Consider the following 16,366-nt stretch of genomic DNA (forward strand, 5'->3'; position numbering starts at 1 on the left):
GTCCCTCCTAGCACGCAGTTTCTGGCTTTGGTTCATTCTCACCACCTCTGAGAGAGAGTTCGCCAGGCTCGTGGGTCCATTTGCATTTGATGTACATATGTCTGCACGGCAGGACAGCTGTTGCTTTCTAGCCTGTTCTCTGGCAGTGGGGTTTCATTCCTTTGAAAGCAGGGGTAGTTTCCGGTGCATTTTCAAAAGCTCTTCTGAGACTTCTCGGCTGTTCCCTGGCAGTAGAGATTCTTTGCCCTACCAGATGAGAGACACACGCACACAGCTAGTAGGGCTGGGAAGGGTAGGAAGCGAGACTCAGGCACCACACCTGTAGAATGGAGCTGATCGTGGTCCAGTACTGCCTGTGGGTGTAGTGGACAGGGATTGGGGGCTGGCGGGGAGACATTCAGTACAGTGCAGGGCATGTACTCGGCACTCAGGAAAGGGGAACTGTCATAATGTCCTCTGTGGCTGGGGCTGTAGTAACCCCAGAGACCCTGATCCTCAGACTAGAATCTCTGGTCTAGACTAGGGAGACAGAAGTGCCCCCTAGGGAGTTCCTGAGCGTAATTCTGGGCACCAGAAGCAGGTAATAATATCCTCACCTTCTCTAATTTGTTCTTCCTACACACAGTTCTGAGCCTCTATCATGCATCAGACTGGATGCTGGGGATACACAGGTGAGCCAGACAGGTGTTCCGTGGAGCTTATAGTCCAGTGGGAGGCGGTCGCTAAGCACGGAGTCACATAAGAAATGATGTAAATTGTGAGGAGCGCCAGGAAGGGAAATTGCTGCTCAAAGGGGATAGAACCCCATTTTGATAACTTGGGGAGATGCTGGGACTAGGTAGGCTTCTGCAGAAGTGACCTTTAAAATGCGATCTAAGGGGTTCCTGGGTGACTCTATTGGTTGAGTGTCTGACTTTGGCTCTCAGGTCATGATCTCACACTTCGTGGGTTCGAGCCTCTTGTCGGGCTCTCTGCTGTCAGTGCAGAGCCTTGTTTGGGTCCTCTGTCCCTCCCCCCCGCCCCTGGCCCTTCCCCTGCTCTCTCTCTCTCAAAAAATAAATAAACTTAAAAAAAAAACCTGAGATCTAAAAGATAAAAATGTGCTTGCCCTGCTTTCCCTTGTCTGGGTTCTTTCAATCCTCAGGTCTTTCTGGGAAAGCCTTTTTTTTTTTTTTTTTTTAAATATTTATTTATTTTTGAGAGACAGAGCACAAGTGGAGGAGGGGCAGAAAGAGGGGGACACAGAATTGGAAGCAGGATCCACACTCTGAGCTGTCAGCACAGAGCCCGATGTGGGGCTCAAACTCACAAACTGTGAGATCATGACCTGAGCTGAAGTCGACGCTTAACCGACTGAGCCACGAGGTGCCCCAATCCTCAGCTCCTCTGAAGTGTCTGCTGCAGGCCTCTACCTGCATAGGCCATACTGTGAAGGGCTCTGAAAAGAGTAACAGTGCAAGGTCCCTGTCCCAGTGTGTTCAGGGTGGTGGAACTTACCCCGGGGAAAACATAAACAGTGCAAGGCAGTGGATAATGGCCACTGGGGGAGAAGTGGTTCAAGGCATAAGCACCTCTGGACTTCTGGGGAGGGGGAGCGGGGGAAAGCAGGAAGCTTTCCTGGTCCTAAGGGATGGAAGGGGTTTGGACACGTAAAGAGGAGCCAGGAGGAGTGGGCTCCAAGGCGAGAGCAGAGAGGGTCAGTCACTGGAACACTGGGGGGTAGGGGTGGGTCTGGGATGATAGAGGAAATTAGGAGCCTTGGGCGTCCAGCTAAGGAGGTACACTTGGTCCTGTAGGCCATGGGGAGCTAGTGAAGACTCTTGAGGAGGCGAAGAGGTAGCAGTGTTCTGAAGAGGGGAATCCTGCAGTTGTCGAAGCATGGATGGGAGACTAGGCAGCCAGTCCGGACCCACTGAGCTAAGGTTCATGAAGGTGACTGCTCACACCCGAGGTTCAGCAACATTGTTAAACTGACCATCCTTTGGGAGAAGTAACCAAAGGAAGATACTATCACATGATATCAGAACCTTTCCAAATGTGGCTTTAAGCTGGTTTCTGTAGAAGGGACACACCCAAGAAGTGTTTTAATGCAGGGGAGGGATGAAGGGTGAGGAGCTGGGGCATGAGCCTTACAGGGTTGCTGCACACAAACTGTGTGGGTATGCAGAGGGACAAAAAAACTGGAGTGGAAGACTCCAGGGAGGGCGTGGACTAGTGCAGAAAGAGCGATGGAGTTAGGTGATGAACTGGAATCTTTGCCCCAGTTCTGACAGTGTAGTTTAGGGCAAGCGACTTCCTGGCTCTTTATTTGCAAAATGAGGTGGGTAGCCTTAGGGCCTTAGCCTAGGGCATGGCACACAGTGAGCACTCAATAAATAGTTGCTAATTATTTATTTAATTGTTAATCATTAATTACTTCTTTCTAAGGTTCTCACATGCTTTGAATCTCTGATCTCAGAATTTTGCCTGGTCTCAGGTACCCTGGACAAGACTCATTATTATATGAGACTCTCCCAGATTTCCTGCTTTAAAATTGCAGGAAATTTGCCCCTAGGCTATTCCTGAACTAAGAACGAAAGCCATCTGGAAGAAAAATGTCTTCATGATTTGAGAAGCTACCAAGAGCCTAGCTTAAGCTAATTTTTTTCCTAACAGGTATATAGTCCATTTCATTGCCATAGTATTCCGAAAAAAGTTGTGTGAAACATAGCATCATTATAAATAGAATTCCATTTTCAGCATCCTGGGGAAGTTCATTCTCTTCAAGAACTCTTCAAGGAAATCTAAATGTCACACCTCGGATGTAGGGCCACCTGCAATTTCGGGGGGGGGCAGAGAAACTACTCTAGAAAGGGTTACTTCTCTAGTCACACACATCCAGGTGTTCATCCTAGTGCAGTTTGTACTCCCAGACACCCGCACTCACACCACAACAGTCCCGCACTGCCCTCACAGTCTTGCTGTGCACACAAGCGCACACACTGTCTCGCGTGCAGCCTCGTTTCCTGTCAAAGGAGCTGGGCACGTGGAGCAAAGCATCAGTCTCTGTTTCTCCAGGGAACAGCTGTTGCTTATCTATTAGAACATAAAATTCAGGGTCAGAAGCCTCTGGGGCCCCAGCTCACTCAGCCTGCAGACAAAGCTTCTAGGTTTCTTCATTTGAAAGCCTCCTCTCCAATTGTTGGTGGGGAACTGAATCTTGTTTTCATTAAAAAAATTTTTTTTCATTAAAAATTTTTTAAAAATTTATTTATTTTGAGAGCGCGCGCGCGCGCACACACACACACACACACACACACACACACACACGTGCAAGTGGGGGAGGGGCAAAGAGCAAGGGACAGAGAGAGAATTCCAGTCAGGCTCCCCATTGTCAGCATGGGAGCCTGATGTGGGCCTTGAAACCACGAACCTTGAGATCATGACCTGAGCCAAAATCAAGAATTGGATGCTCAACCGACTGAGCCACCCAGGTGCTCCTGGATTTTGTTTTTAAAAGATGGCATAAATAGGGGTGCCTGAGTGGCTCAGTCAGTTAAGCGTCCGACCTCGGCTCGGGTCATGATCTCATGGTTGGTGGGTTCGCGCGGACAGCATGGACCTTGAAGCTTGCTTGGGATTCTGTGTCTCCCTCTCTCTCTGCCCCTCCCCCACTTGCGCTCTGTCACTCTCTCTCTCAAAAATAAATAAACATTGGGGAAAAAAAATCTTAAAGATGCCATAAATAATTACCCCCAAACCAAGTCCTGCTGGAAGAGTAGGTTCCCATTCACTCATACATACAAGAGGGTTTGTTTTGAGTGCGTACCAAACAGCAGGCACCATGGTAAGTCCTGGGGGTTCAGCAGTGAACAAGAAGATATTGTTCCTGGGTCCACAGAGCTCAGAGTCTTTGGGGATTGTCAGTTTTCTGTTGCTGCCATAACAAACTTACCTCAAATGTAGGGATTTAAAACAACCTACATTTACGATCTCCTAACTCTGGAGGCCATAGGTCCAAGTGGGCTCAACTGTTTTCTACTCTCAGGGTCTCACAAGCCTAAAAATCAAGGTGTCAGCCAGCCGGGCCCTAACAGGGAGCCTGTTTGCTTGCTGTCAGCTGGGGACCTTCCTTTGCTTTTAACAGCCCATCCTGGGTCTTTGCACTGGGACCTTACATCTCAGGGCCAGCAACGGCAAGTCGAGTCCTTCTTGTGCTTGGAATCTCTTGGACTTCCCCTTCTACTGCCTCCAGCCTGAGAAGATTCTTTGCTTTTAAGGGCTCATGTGATGAGACTGGACCCACCTGAATATCCAGGCAGCTCTCCTCATCTTGAAGTCTGTAAATTCGATCACATCTGCACAGACCCTTTAGCCTTGTAACATAACATACTTCATGTTCACAGGCCCTGGGGACTAGACGTGGACGCGTTAGGGGGACCATTCTGCCTACCTACCGCAGATATATATAGGTAAGTAAACTGATAAGTTTAATACACACCGATAAATGTTAATAAGGGGAGGTAAAAAGTTGCAAATGAGAGCACAGATCAGAGACACCTTTTGAGAGGAGGTTGGTGAGGCATGTCTGGCTTCTTAAAGTAAATAACATCTGAGTTGAAATGTGAAGAACTGGCTCTGAATTGAAGGGTTAACACCCTCGGGGCAGGACTTAGTTTGCAGTCCTGAAGGGGAGCCTTGCCTTTAGCTAGGGCATCTTCTTCTTCAGGGTCTGGTGGGTGGAGCTGGAAGCGGGGCGGGGGAAGGTGGGGGGCAGACAGGAGAGGGTGGGAGGGGCTCAGCATCCAGGGGGTAGGAGGGCTCCGGAAGTGGGAGGAGTTCAGGCACCTGTACCCACTCAACCTGCTGTCCACTTCCGGGGATATCTCACTTTGCTTCCGAAGCTGCTCCTATTTAAGGCATTCTCCTTCCCATCTTTCTGTTTTCAGCAGAAATTATTTTTGAAATGTGGCCTCAACGCAAAACTCTTTAGTTGTTTATTCATTCATATGTTCACCGATTAATTAAAAAAGATCTATTGAGCACCTAACACATGCCAGGGGCTGTGTTAGGACAGTAAAGCAGAGAACAAGGTAAAAGGGGCCCCTGCCCCTTCCAGCTGAATACAAGTCAAGTGGAAGTCTTTAAGCCGGAGGCCACAACCTTCCTTCAGGAATCTGGAAACATCTGCTTCAAACCTGTCTCTACGTGCCTTGGAGAGTCTTTCAGACCTAAGAGAGAGTGGAAGCCAAAAGCACGGTGACATCTACTATTGAATGAGCACTCACTGTTATCGATATCCCTATATTAAAGATGAGGAAACTGAGTGTGTGCAGAGAGAGGTTTATCCAACAGCACCCAGCTAATAAGTTGCAAGGCTAATATTTAAATCAGGCCTTCTGACTGCAGAGTTGCCTGTTCAAGTGCTACACCAGGAAGGTTCTATGTCCACCAGACACCGAGCATTGTGCTAGGGCTTTGTATCAGCCCTATCTGAATCCTCCTAGCCCTGCCAAAGGGTGATGTTTCTTACCAATTTAGAAATGCAGAAATTGAGGCTCAGGAAAGTTAAGTAGCTAGCCCAGGGATACATAGCCAGCGAGTGTAGTGGGATCTCAGTGCATATTTCTGAGTGATTTCCCTTCAGGAGGGAAGGAGCTCGGGATACAAGAGGAAAGAAGGTGGTCAGCCGTGGGGAGAAAAGAGCCAGTGGGTGTGGGAGGGGTGGGGACAACAAGTTCTCAGAGCGGGGTGAAGCAGAGCAGAGTGGACACTGCAGGTGTGAAGGAAGGGCCTGGGTGGCACCAGGACGTGAATGCCTGCCGGGAGAGAGCAGTTTTCTGTGGGGGGCTGTGCTCCGAAGGCGCATTGCAAAGCACCAGCTAAGTAGTGAGTGGTTGATGAGCATGTGGGGGTCTCTGTCTCCTGAGGACAGTAGAGAGGCAAAGGGGGCCTCTGAGAATGGGGAGACCTGTGTCAGAGCAGAGGGAGACCGTGAGCACGCATGTGTGTTGAGAGTGTGGAGATTGTACCCAGAGCATGAAAGAAAGGGCTGTTTCCAAGGAGGAGGGAGCCGTCTGTTTCTAAGATCAGAAGAAAAAGGTAAAATGGGTCCATCTACAGAGAAATTCCTAGGCAGTAATAGTCAGGTGACAGGGTGACTTGTAAAATGGGGATGCCCAGCCTTGTCCTTCCAACCTCCCCCATCGTGATGGAACTGTGTTAGTTTCCTGGGGTTGCCAGAACAAGTTACCATAAACTGCAGGGCTTAAAACAACAGAAATTTAGTAATTCACAGTTTTGGAGTCCAGAAGTCTGAAATCAAGCTTCACAGGGCCGGTTTCTTCTGAGGGTTCTGAGGCAGAATCCATTCCAGGCCTCTTTACTAGCTTCTGGCAATCCTTGGTGTTCCTTGGCTGGTGGACCCATCACTCCAACCTCTGCTTCCATCTTCTTGGAGACAGAATACATAGTATTCTCCTGTGTGTGTGTGTGTGTGTGTGTGTCCAAATTTCCCTCTTATAAGAACACCAGCCTTCGGATTAGGGCCCACCCTAATCCTATGTGACCTTATTTGAACTTGACTACCTCTACAAAGGCCTTATTTTCAAATAAGGTCATGTTCATAGGTACTGAGAGTTAGGGTGTGAACATATCTCTTAGCAGGATACATTTCAACCCAGAAGAGGGCACAAAGGAAATAGTGTGTGAGAACGTGCCCTAAAGGGTATAAAATGCTACAGAAATACAAAGGCATTCGTTAAAGAAATGCTAAAGTTAAATATGTTTGTAAAGTAAACTATTTCCTCCTGGGGATTTATGTATTGCATACAATGCTGTAGTTTCCAATAAAGGGTTTGCTGAAAGTAGTGTCTATCACTGGGAAATAATGCTCTTAGCAAATGAGCTTCCTCATTGCATCCCTTTTAGGGGGCACTGGGAGACTGGGTCTCCCTGCTGTCTCAGGCACCCTTTGGAACAGGACTTACTCCTACATGGTTCCAACCATAAGCCAAATTAGTCTCCAGCTTCTCCTCCTCTTCCCTTTGTCTACCCCTCCACCCCCTAGATTTCTAAGAACAAAGGGCCCATCCTTCAGGTGTGTCCTGAAGGATGCCTTTGTGGATAGTTTCTGCAGTTGCTGTGGAGGAGGTGGTGGCCAGAAGAGGGAACCATCTCTCAGGGGCAGGGGTGAAGGGACAGCTAGGGAGCCTGTCTAGACCCTGGCAGTGTGCAATAACCAGGCTTCTGCTACCCTAGAACCTTGCTTGGCTATCAAAGCTCAGAGTATCTGAGCAGGGAGGCTTCTTAAGAGTCTAGTTCTGCCATTTTTGGTCACGGAGGTCTCAAAGAATTTAATCAAAGTTATGGACCCCCGCCCCAGAGATACATACATGTGCACACAAAGGTTCAGATAATTTCAAAAGTTTCACTGACACCCTCCAGCTTATTTATGAACCCAAGGCCAATAACCCCTGATTAAAAACACCCTTCCCACCCTGTTTTTCTGAGGAGGAAAGTAAGATCATCCAGAGTAACTGATTTGCTCCCACACTGCACAGTTATTTAAAGGGAAATCCAAAAGTGAAGTGCAAATTCTGGTCTGCTCATTCTAACCACTATGTATATATAGAGTTTGTTTCCATTAAATAAAAGTGACTCCTCCCTTAAAGAGGCAGAATTTGAAGAAAATTTTGCTTTTGGTGGGAGGAAAGGAAGTGGTTGGGGTAGGAGTGAAAGTCAGTAGGAAAAGCACCCTTGGCCCCTGGCGTTGGTAATTGAGATTCATTCACTCCAACACAGACATTTGCAATGGTCCCAGGATCCCACTTTATACTAGTGCTGTGGGGTTACTGAGCCAACAGTTGGGATTCCAGCTTTAAGGACCTCCTCCTGCATTTGGGGGGTATGTGGAATGTGTCTGTGAAAGCCTATAAAGGAAGGCAGAAGAGTTCTTGGACTAGGAGTGGGACTGTAGATCCTCATTGAGTGCGTCAGGCTACAAGTTTTCTGTACCCGGTGATTTGCCTGGCTAGAATCTCGGGGTGACATCTAGGGGGTGCACCTCTCGTGTGAAAAACACCAAGGGCTCCACACCACAGAGCCCCCTCCTTCTTCATCTAGCAACACATCCCCTCCTCCAAAATCCAAACCCCTCTAAGACTCGGGGACCATCAACCCGTCTCAAATAGGGGTGAGGGGAAACATCCTGATGAAACGAGACTCAGGGGAGTCTACTGGGAAATTATCTAGGGGTTCCTGGGAGTGGGGGAAATCTCACATATTTAGAAGAGGTCTTAATTTTGAGACGTCCAAATTCAGGGGGCCCCCACCCCCCTCATTTGTCTCCAGGCTTTATTTTGGAGTTCTCAGGTTGAAGACCCTGGATTGGGGACAGGGTTTTGTTTGAGGCCGGCTCCAACAGCCTGGGGGCTGGCCGTGTGCCTGGTCGAGGAAGGTAGGGGTAGCCTGCTACTTCCAGCGGGTTCTCTAACTCCGAGTCCCAACCCCGGCTGCGCTCGGGCCTCGGGGCCCCGGGAGAGCGAGCGGGCGAGCGCGGCGTCCCCGCCTCCCGGGCGGGCCGGGGGCGGGGAGGCGGGGACCCTTCCCCTCCCCTTCGCCATCCCTTCGGGGCCGGCCTCCCCGGCGCACGGAGGGACCGCGGGGGAGGGGAGAGGGCGGAGGGACGGGAGGCGGCGGCGGCGGCGGCGGGGCTCGGGCCTTGGCTGACCCGGCGGCGGCGGCGGGGCCCCGGTGAGCCGGGCCGGGGCGGCCGCCGAGCCGGGCCCGAGCCGTCGGGGGCCCGGCGAGCGCGGCGCCGGCGACTTTCCCCGCGGAGTTGTGGTCTAGTTTGGGGGGCGGCGCGGGGCCCCGGAGCCGGGGCGCGATCTCTCGCGGGGCCGGCGAGGGAGCGGCGGGCGGCGCGCGCGGAGGGGGCGGGGGAGCATGCCCGGCTGGAGCCCGGCCTCGGGGCGCGCCCCGGCCGCCGTCCCCTCCTCCGCCTCCTCCTTCTCCTCCTCCGTCTCCTCCTCCTCCTCCTCTTCCAGTCCCGCCGCCGCCGCAGCCAACATGGCTGCGCTCCTGAGCCCGGGAGGCGGCCGCTGCTGAGCGCTGCTCGCCGCCCGGGCCCCCAGCCCGCCAGGCTCCGGCCCATGGCCCCCGCGGCCCCGCGGCCCCGGGCGCGCTAGGGCTGCAACCGAGCGCCCGCCGCCCGAGGCCACTCGCCGCCGCCGTCCGCCCGCCCGCGCGCGCCCGCCCGCCCGCCGGCCTCGGGGAGCCGGAGCCGTCCGCGGGGCGGGGCGGGGCGGCCAGCCACCATGGAGCCCCAGCGCCGGGAGCTGCTCGCCCAGTGTCAGCAGAGCCTGGCCCAGGCCATGACCGAGGTGGAGGCCGTGCTCGGGCTGCTCGAGGCCGCGGGAGCGCTGAGCCCCGGCGAGCGGCGGCAGCTGGACGAGGAGGCGGGAGGCGCCAAGGCGGAGCTGCTGCTCAAGCTGCTGCTGGCCAAGGAGCGGGACCACTTCCAGGACCTGCGGGCGGCGCTGGAGAAGACGCAGCCTCACCTGCTGCCCATTCTCTACCTGAACGGCGTCGTCGGGCCGCCACAGCCCTCCGAGGGCGCCGGTGAGTGGCAGACCCCCGCGGCCCGGCCTCTCGGACCGCTTTCCACCGTCTCTCTTTGCAGCTCTGAGTCGGGGGAACTCGCGAGGGCCACTCATCCACCTGGCGCCGGCCGCGCGGGTGGAGCCTTCCCTCCCTTAGCGGGTCTGGGGAGGGGGCCCCTGCGTGGTCCTCTACTTCGCACCTCCTCCCTCAGTCCCCGCCTGTCGCTGTGAACAATGCCCGGCACTGTGGGCCTTGAGTCTCCGGGTGCCACGGCATCGGGGTGCTCCTGAGACCAGCAGGTCCAGCCGCGGGGCGACCTCGGAGGGATGTCCGGCAGTCTCTCCTAAGGCTCTTCATCATCCACCAGTCATTTTGGAGCCTCTGCTAGCTTTTAATCGGTGATACGGTCTAGAAGAATGGAAATTGGGCCAGGACTGGTCCTCCTGAATTCTGGTCCCTGCCACCCCGTTTGATGATAACTGGTGCCGTTTCACTTTCTGGCTCTCTCTGCTCCCTTTGCCCAGAGCTCAGTCTGTTTGCTCGCCCAGACTTGTGCTTGATTATGCACAATGCCTGCTAGGTTTCTTTGGAAACTGTGGGCCTGGAAAAGTTGGGGAAGTTGCATTGCACCATGGGAAAATCCTAGTAGTGGCTGCTGGGGCTCAGATCCCTCCCTGGTGGTGCTGAGCTGCCTGAGGAGGGAAGGCTGGTGGCTGGTGCCCTTGGGTGATGGATTTGTAAGTATTCCTGTGTGTGTGTGTGTGTGGGGAGAGGGGGTACTACTGGGTGTTTGTGATAAATGATAGGCCTGGCCTGGTTGGGGAATGTGGAAAGCCAGCCTTTTAGACAGAAACTCGAGGAAAAAGGCACAGCACTGAGGAAGGAAGAGAACCTGCATTTATTAGGCACCTACTATTGTGGCAGGCACTCTGCCTTATTACATTTATTGTTACCATTCTGTGAGCTGTCTACTTATTATTACTTTGCCAGAGAGAAAACTCTGGCTTGGAGTGGTTAAAATGCTCACAGTATTAGGCACCAGGAGTTTTCAATTATGAACTATTGTTTTGTTTAACACGTTCAGAGCCCGAAAGTGGCAAATGCCACCTTTTCTATGTCTTGTCCTTGTTTTAAGAGTGAACGGAGAGGTCTGACAAAGCAGCCCTGAGTAACTGTAGGCCAGAGGCTGATGAAACCCATTTATTTGGCTGTTAAAAGCCTCACTTATTAAGGGGGTGATTTTATAAGCATTCCTGGTTAGAGCTGCAGTGTATATTGGCCATCTCAACCTCACATCTTGTAGTGGAGGAAACTGATATACAAGGAATAAGCTGCTGGTCACACAGTGTACATCATTTCATCGGTGGTCCTCTGTCTCCACTTTGGGGTTTCTGACTCTAGCATTTATATCCCTCAAGCCTGCGTTCTGTCCCCCCAGTTTTGGTCGTATTTGAGTCGCTGGGCAAACCCAGTCTCCTGGGACGGTGGTTTGGAGGATGCTGAGGAGGGCTGTCACATGTGTCCATGAGGATAAAGAGACAGGGAACTCTCACTGGGGTAATTGTTTTTCTCCTTAATTGCTTTCATCTTTCTATTTTTGAAGGAGAAAGTTTGTCAAGGAAGTGCATAAGTTAGAGTGCAGACCCACATCCTCCCTGGGATGTGTTTGAATCAGTGCTAGCTTTAATCTCTGGAATAGTTGGATGGATTGCCATTAGTTAGTTCCCCTTGCTCTGTGCCTGGCAGAGGAGGTGGGGCCTCGCTTGGGGCCTCGCTTGGGCTGAGGTTGTAGGAGCTGGTCCTGACCTCTGAGGAAGGGATGGAATATGGTTTGGGTTTTCCTCCTGAGGGCAGTGATTGAAGACCCTAGTTTTACCACAGAGCAGAATTCTGTGGCTTTCCAGAGGGTCATGCAAGCCTCAGGAAAATAGTTGTCGGGGGGAAAGTTATGTTCATTTTAGTTAACGCTTTAGAGAAAAATTAGGGCAGCATTTGGTATGGCAAAATAGAGCTTCTGGGGAGGGGTGATGTGGTGTGCAAATAAACAGTAGCGTTGGGACCTTTGTAAAGGATGAGTTATTGTGCACTGGTTTTCCAACTTTTTTTTTCTCTTTTAGCCAGTGAGCTCTTCTTCTGGGGCAAAGCTCAGTACAGGGCTGGAGGCATCTTTCCGTAGGCACGCAGGTCCATGGCTCTGCCTGTAGTCAACATCTGTGCAAGGCCCTTGCGAGAGCCCGAGAGACAAACCAGCTGCCTTCCAAGGATCCACAGCATCAAGGGGCAGCCAGTTTGTCATGTCTACTTTGCAGGTGCTGCCATCATCCAGTTAGGGACTTTCCTGGTGGTTTCCACACCCTTTGTGGGCCCCTGGTCCAGAATGCCCATTCCCTGGCTGGCACCTGTGCACTGGGATTTTGGTCCACTGCAGGCAAATGATGGCTGGTAGCTCCCCACAAGGGCCTGGAGCCCAGGGCGAAACTAGCCTGAGAGGTCCTGGGTAGGTGAGCCAACCACGGGCTCATGCTCAGAGCCCCAGACATTTATAACCCACCGTGCTCAGGCCTGGGGTATGAAGATGACTAACAAGCATACCATGTTGTTTTATTTCGGGGGCAGGGACATTCCTATTCCAGGGTTGATGGTACCTTGCTGCTCAGCATTTCGAATCTCACTGCATACTTCCATGTCTCACTTAATTCTGTAGCAACCCCAGGGAGATGGCGGTGGTGGTGCCTTATTTGCATTGCACTGGGTTCCGCACTCACATCTCTATGGTTTGAGGACAGGCCAGAAGTTGCAGAAAGGGGCAGAAAGGAGGCTGAGTCGAGACTAAGCTCAGTGCTCCTGGTTCCGTGTTGGGGTGTTTTTCCTGTCACCTGATTAGGCCCCCTCAGTACAATTTCAGGCCATCTCTTACATTCGGAAACTCTGGAATTATGAAGCCTTTCCTGTCCCAATACATGGATCTGTGAGGAAGAGGTGATCACCTTTGCCCCTGCTGGCAGTGGTAGTAAGAGGGAGGACTCTTGTTCTTGGAATGGCTCAGGTGTCTCATGTTTTTTCTGCAGGTGTACCAGGATCTTGTTTGGTCATTCAGAACCTGCTCGGCCCTTGGTCATTTGTTTCTCTTTGCTTCAGTTACTGACACCTAGGTTTTCTCGCTTGAAGACCTTTGACTGCCTGTCCGTGGAGTGAGGGTCCTTTCCTGGCCGGAAGCCTCAATGTCTTCATCTGTGAGATGGGGCTAAGGGTGCTAGGCTGCCTGTCTCAGCCACTGGGAGGGAGGAATGTAATTGGGGAGGATGGAAGTGCCTGGTCCTGTGCTCTCCCCAGGTGGGGCTGCACTGCAGATGGAGACAGGGGTGGGTAGGATGTAATTCCAGCCCGCAGCTTGCCACCTAGTTGGGGGAATGGGTCACTCAGGAGAGTGACATTATGCGATAGATCAATTGAGTGATATAGACACAGATAGGCTTTTTCTTCCTTTTAAAACACTGATTAGCACATACTTTCCCTGAATACTCTCATCTACCTCTAGTGGCTCTAAGTACCACCCAAACGTGAAGGTCTTCTCAAACCACGTCACCCCAGGCGTCTCTTATGGGACAGAAGTGGCAGAACTTGGTAGCTGCTCCTGTGTGCTCAGAGATGCAAGTTTCCTTCTCATCCCCTCTATGTGCCTTCTCTGCAGAATCCTAGCGAGCTGCTGACTTGGCTTCCCCAGAGGCAAGAGACTAGAGACAGCGGTGGCTGCTGGACGAAGGCCTTCGAGGAGGGACTGGGGCTCAAGCTGGGTGTCAGAGAGGCTATGTGGACGTGCAGAGGCAAAGGAGGAGGACGTGCTGGTTCAGATTGTGGAAATGAGACCAGCCTGAGCAGAGGGCGGCCTAGGCTCTGGGTGGATAGGGGTGCAAAGGTGATCCGGAGGGACTGTGATGGCTAGGCTGAGCGAAGGGTTTGGATGGCACTACGAATTTAGACACTGTGCACTTGTCAGAAGTTAAAGCTGGAGGAATTTTTTTTTTTTTTTTTTTTTTTTTAAAGGTCTAACTTGCCAGGCTTTTCCAGCAGGATAAGAGCTGGTGACTGCCACTTGTCAGGTGTGGATTGTTTATTATTCATTAGAGATTTCCTGGGCCTTTTGTTCTCTATCTGCTCTCTTCAGGTACCAGCTACATCGTCTTCATCTACTCCAGCCTGGAGGGTCAGCAGGGACGGAGACATAAGTAAAAGTTCCAACCATTGTAGATTTTTCTTTTGGTTCTTTTAACTGTGTTATTTGAGAGGAAGTGGTAGAGGAACTTGAAAGTAAGCAGAAAAGAGAAATTTATTGTATAGTATTCCAAGAGCTTGGGATGGATGGGAGAAACCAGCCTTGGGGTGATTGATCCCCGAATGTGATGCTTTTCCTGTGGGCCTGGAGCATGGTCTCAGGACCCCAAGGATTTCATCTTCATGGCCCCTGGCCAGAGACTAAAGGGAGCTCAATCTCATCAGCCCAGGCAGAACATCTTACGGAAGGGTTCTACGTGGCCGGACTAGGGTCTCTGTCCATGTCAGGCCCAGTCACTGTGGCCAGGGCTAGGGGACTAAGACTGGCTCAGCAGCTGACACAATGAATAGAGTAGGGTGATGGGATGCTGTCACTGGCAGCCCGTACAGTATCATGGTTCTTTCGACTGGGGGGAAGTGGTTCTCCAAAGGGAGGATGTTGGTGCGGCTAAAACATCAGATGAATATCCACCATAGGTGGTCCCATCTTTGTATGATGATGCAACTCGCAGGCGAGGTCATCACTGGAGCGGGGTGGAGCAAGGTGGCCATCTTTTACTAAGTTTTAGACTTTGAGCAGAGCAGTTCAGCTTATCTCCTACTCTACAAAACAGTTGAAACAATAACTGCTTCAGTATGCTATTTGACAATCAGTAGCACGAAGTTATTTTGTTATTGTGGCGAGCAATATAGCCTGGAAGCAGCCTTAGGACCAGAAACCTGGCATTCTCCTGATTTTTCTGAGAGCTCCTTGTAAACTGTGCTAGAGCTGCGTTTACCGTGGCTGTGGGTCATCAAGAGTAGAATATAATCTCTCTGAATTCACTGTTGTATTCCTGATGCCTAGAATAGAGCCTAGCCCAGGATAGGTGTTCAGTAAATTTCTGTTGAATGGATGAGTAGTCTGCTGTGTGTAGAATGAATGGTGTCTCCTGCGTAAGTCCAGGTTCTCTTCCGAAATGCATTTGTAAGTGGTGACTTCGCGGTGACAGAAGGTTGTGGGAGTGTAGGAAGGCTAGAGTGAGTCCCAGATGCACACACGGATGTCACCACCCACGGTAAGTCTGTGATGGAAGCAGGTGGTGTGACATTGATGTCTGAAGTTCCCAAGGTTACCCATCAGGTATCAGCACGGTGGGGCTGGCTGCCAGGAGCCATGTGGAGTGCCCACATTGGCTGTTGAGGGATTGGAGAGACCTTTCCTTTTCACACTCAGAATTTGAATATCAGCTTGGTGTCCTCGAAAGAGACCTGGATGAGGATCTGCTTCTAACTGTGCGACATCTTGACCTTGGATGAGCTTCTTAGCCACCTGGTGCTTGGGGGTTTTTCCAATGTAGCAGTCAAACTAGAAGTTTAGCATTGACAAAGTAAAGGCTTGCTCAGTCCAGTGGGATTCTCAGCACTGCCAAGGTGGTATTAGGTCCAAGGAAACTTGGATTAGGAAACTAGATTCTGAGGCTTCTTCTAGGTCTGTACCATGGTTACTATTTTCTGATTTAGTGTTAGGGTTGAGTGATTTTTTTGATACTCTGGCTTTATATTTCCTGAAAAAGTGAGCAGACTAGGGGAAATGTTTGTCTTAGGTTTCTTTGGTTTTTTGCCCCCTACCTTGTTCCAGCCACTTATATATTCTGCAGACCAGTACAAGGGGGCTCTTTAATAAGTTCTGTAAACTTGGGAAGGCGTGAGCCACAGAAAAATTGGGCATAGAGCAAGAGGGCTGAGCTGCTTATCAGTCTGCGCAGAGGGTGGCCCAGTTGGTTAAGCATCTGACTTTGTAACATCTGATGTTGTAGCAAATGTCAGAATTTCCTTCCTTTGTATGACTGAATAATATTTCATTGCATGGATAGACCACATTTTATTTATCCATTCATCTGTCAGTGGACATTTGAGTTGCTTCCACCCTTTGGCTTTGTGAATAAAGCTGCTATCAAAGTTGATGTACAAATACCTCTTGGAGTCCCTGCTTTCAGTCTTTTGGGGATATATATACCGGTAATTCTACATTTGATTGTTTTTTGTTTTTTTTTTTGTTTTTTTTTTTTTTTTTGAGGAACTGTCCTGTTTGCTTTGAGTTTTAATTATGAAATCCATAAGGTCCAAGCATCTTGACTCAAGGATGAATGGCCTGGTTGGAGTCCAAGTTCCAACATTTTCTTTCCTTTTTTCTTCTAAAACTTGTAGATTTTTGCCTGCAGCCTACTTTGGAAAGTTCAGGACAGTTTCTTTGGACTTTAAAGAAAGATTTCAGTTTCAGTAGTTATGTCTGACTTTTGAGGCCAGAAGTTAACTACAATCCCAGCAACATTCACATCTGGCAGCTGAAGGGTGTTCACGCATCTCCGTCTCATTTCCAGTACTAATATCTCCATCCCCAAAGGCCTTGTAGTATGTTTGTTATTTCTGCTTTGTGCACACTTTCTCCTTACCCCACTCTGGGTTGGTTTAGTTTGCTTTCTCAGTCTTGGATCCAGGGTAATGGCTAGCAAGATTTTCTTTCAAAAGG

The 16,366-nt window shown here is 50.8% G+C and overlaps 1 protein-coding gene across 3 annotated transcripts in view; it reads left to right on the forward strand.

Annotated features, from left to right (window-relative positions):
• The first annotated feature begins 9,296 nt into the window (after positions 1-9,296).
• Positions 9,297-16,366, forward strand: part of DLG5 (discs large MAGUK scaffold protein 5) — a 127,400-nt gene continuing 120,330 nt past the window's right edge. For 2 of the 3 annotated variants that reach the window (XM_030334948.1, XM_030334946.1), the window contains exon 1: positions 9,352-9,600. In XM_030334948.1, coding sequence (XP_030190808.1) covers positions 9,354-9,600 — 247 coding nt within the window. In that variant the 5' untranslated portion in view covers positions 9,352-9,353. Of the gene's footprint in view, positions 9,601-16,366 lie in introns of all 3 variants that reach the window. The other variant, XM_030334944.1, reaches the window with a different exon arrangement.

This window comes from Lynx canadensis, chromosome D2 (genome assembly GCF_007474595.2).
Source record: "Lynx canadensis isolate LIC74 chromosome D2, mLynCan4.pri.v2, whole genome shotgun sequence".
Taxonomy (NCBI): domain Eukaryota; kingdom Metazoa; phylum Chordata; class Mammalia; order Carnivora; family Felidae; genus Lynx; species Lynx canadensis.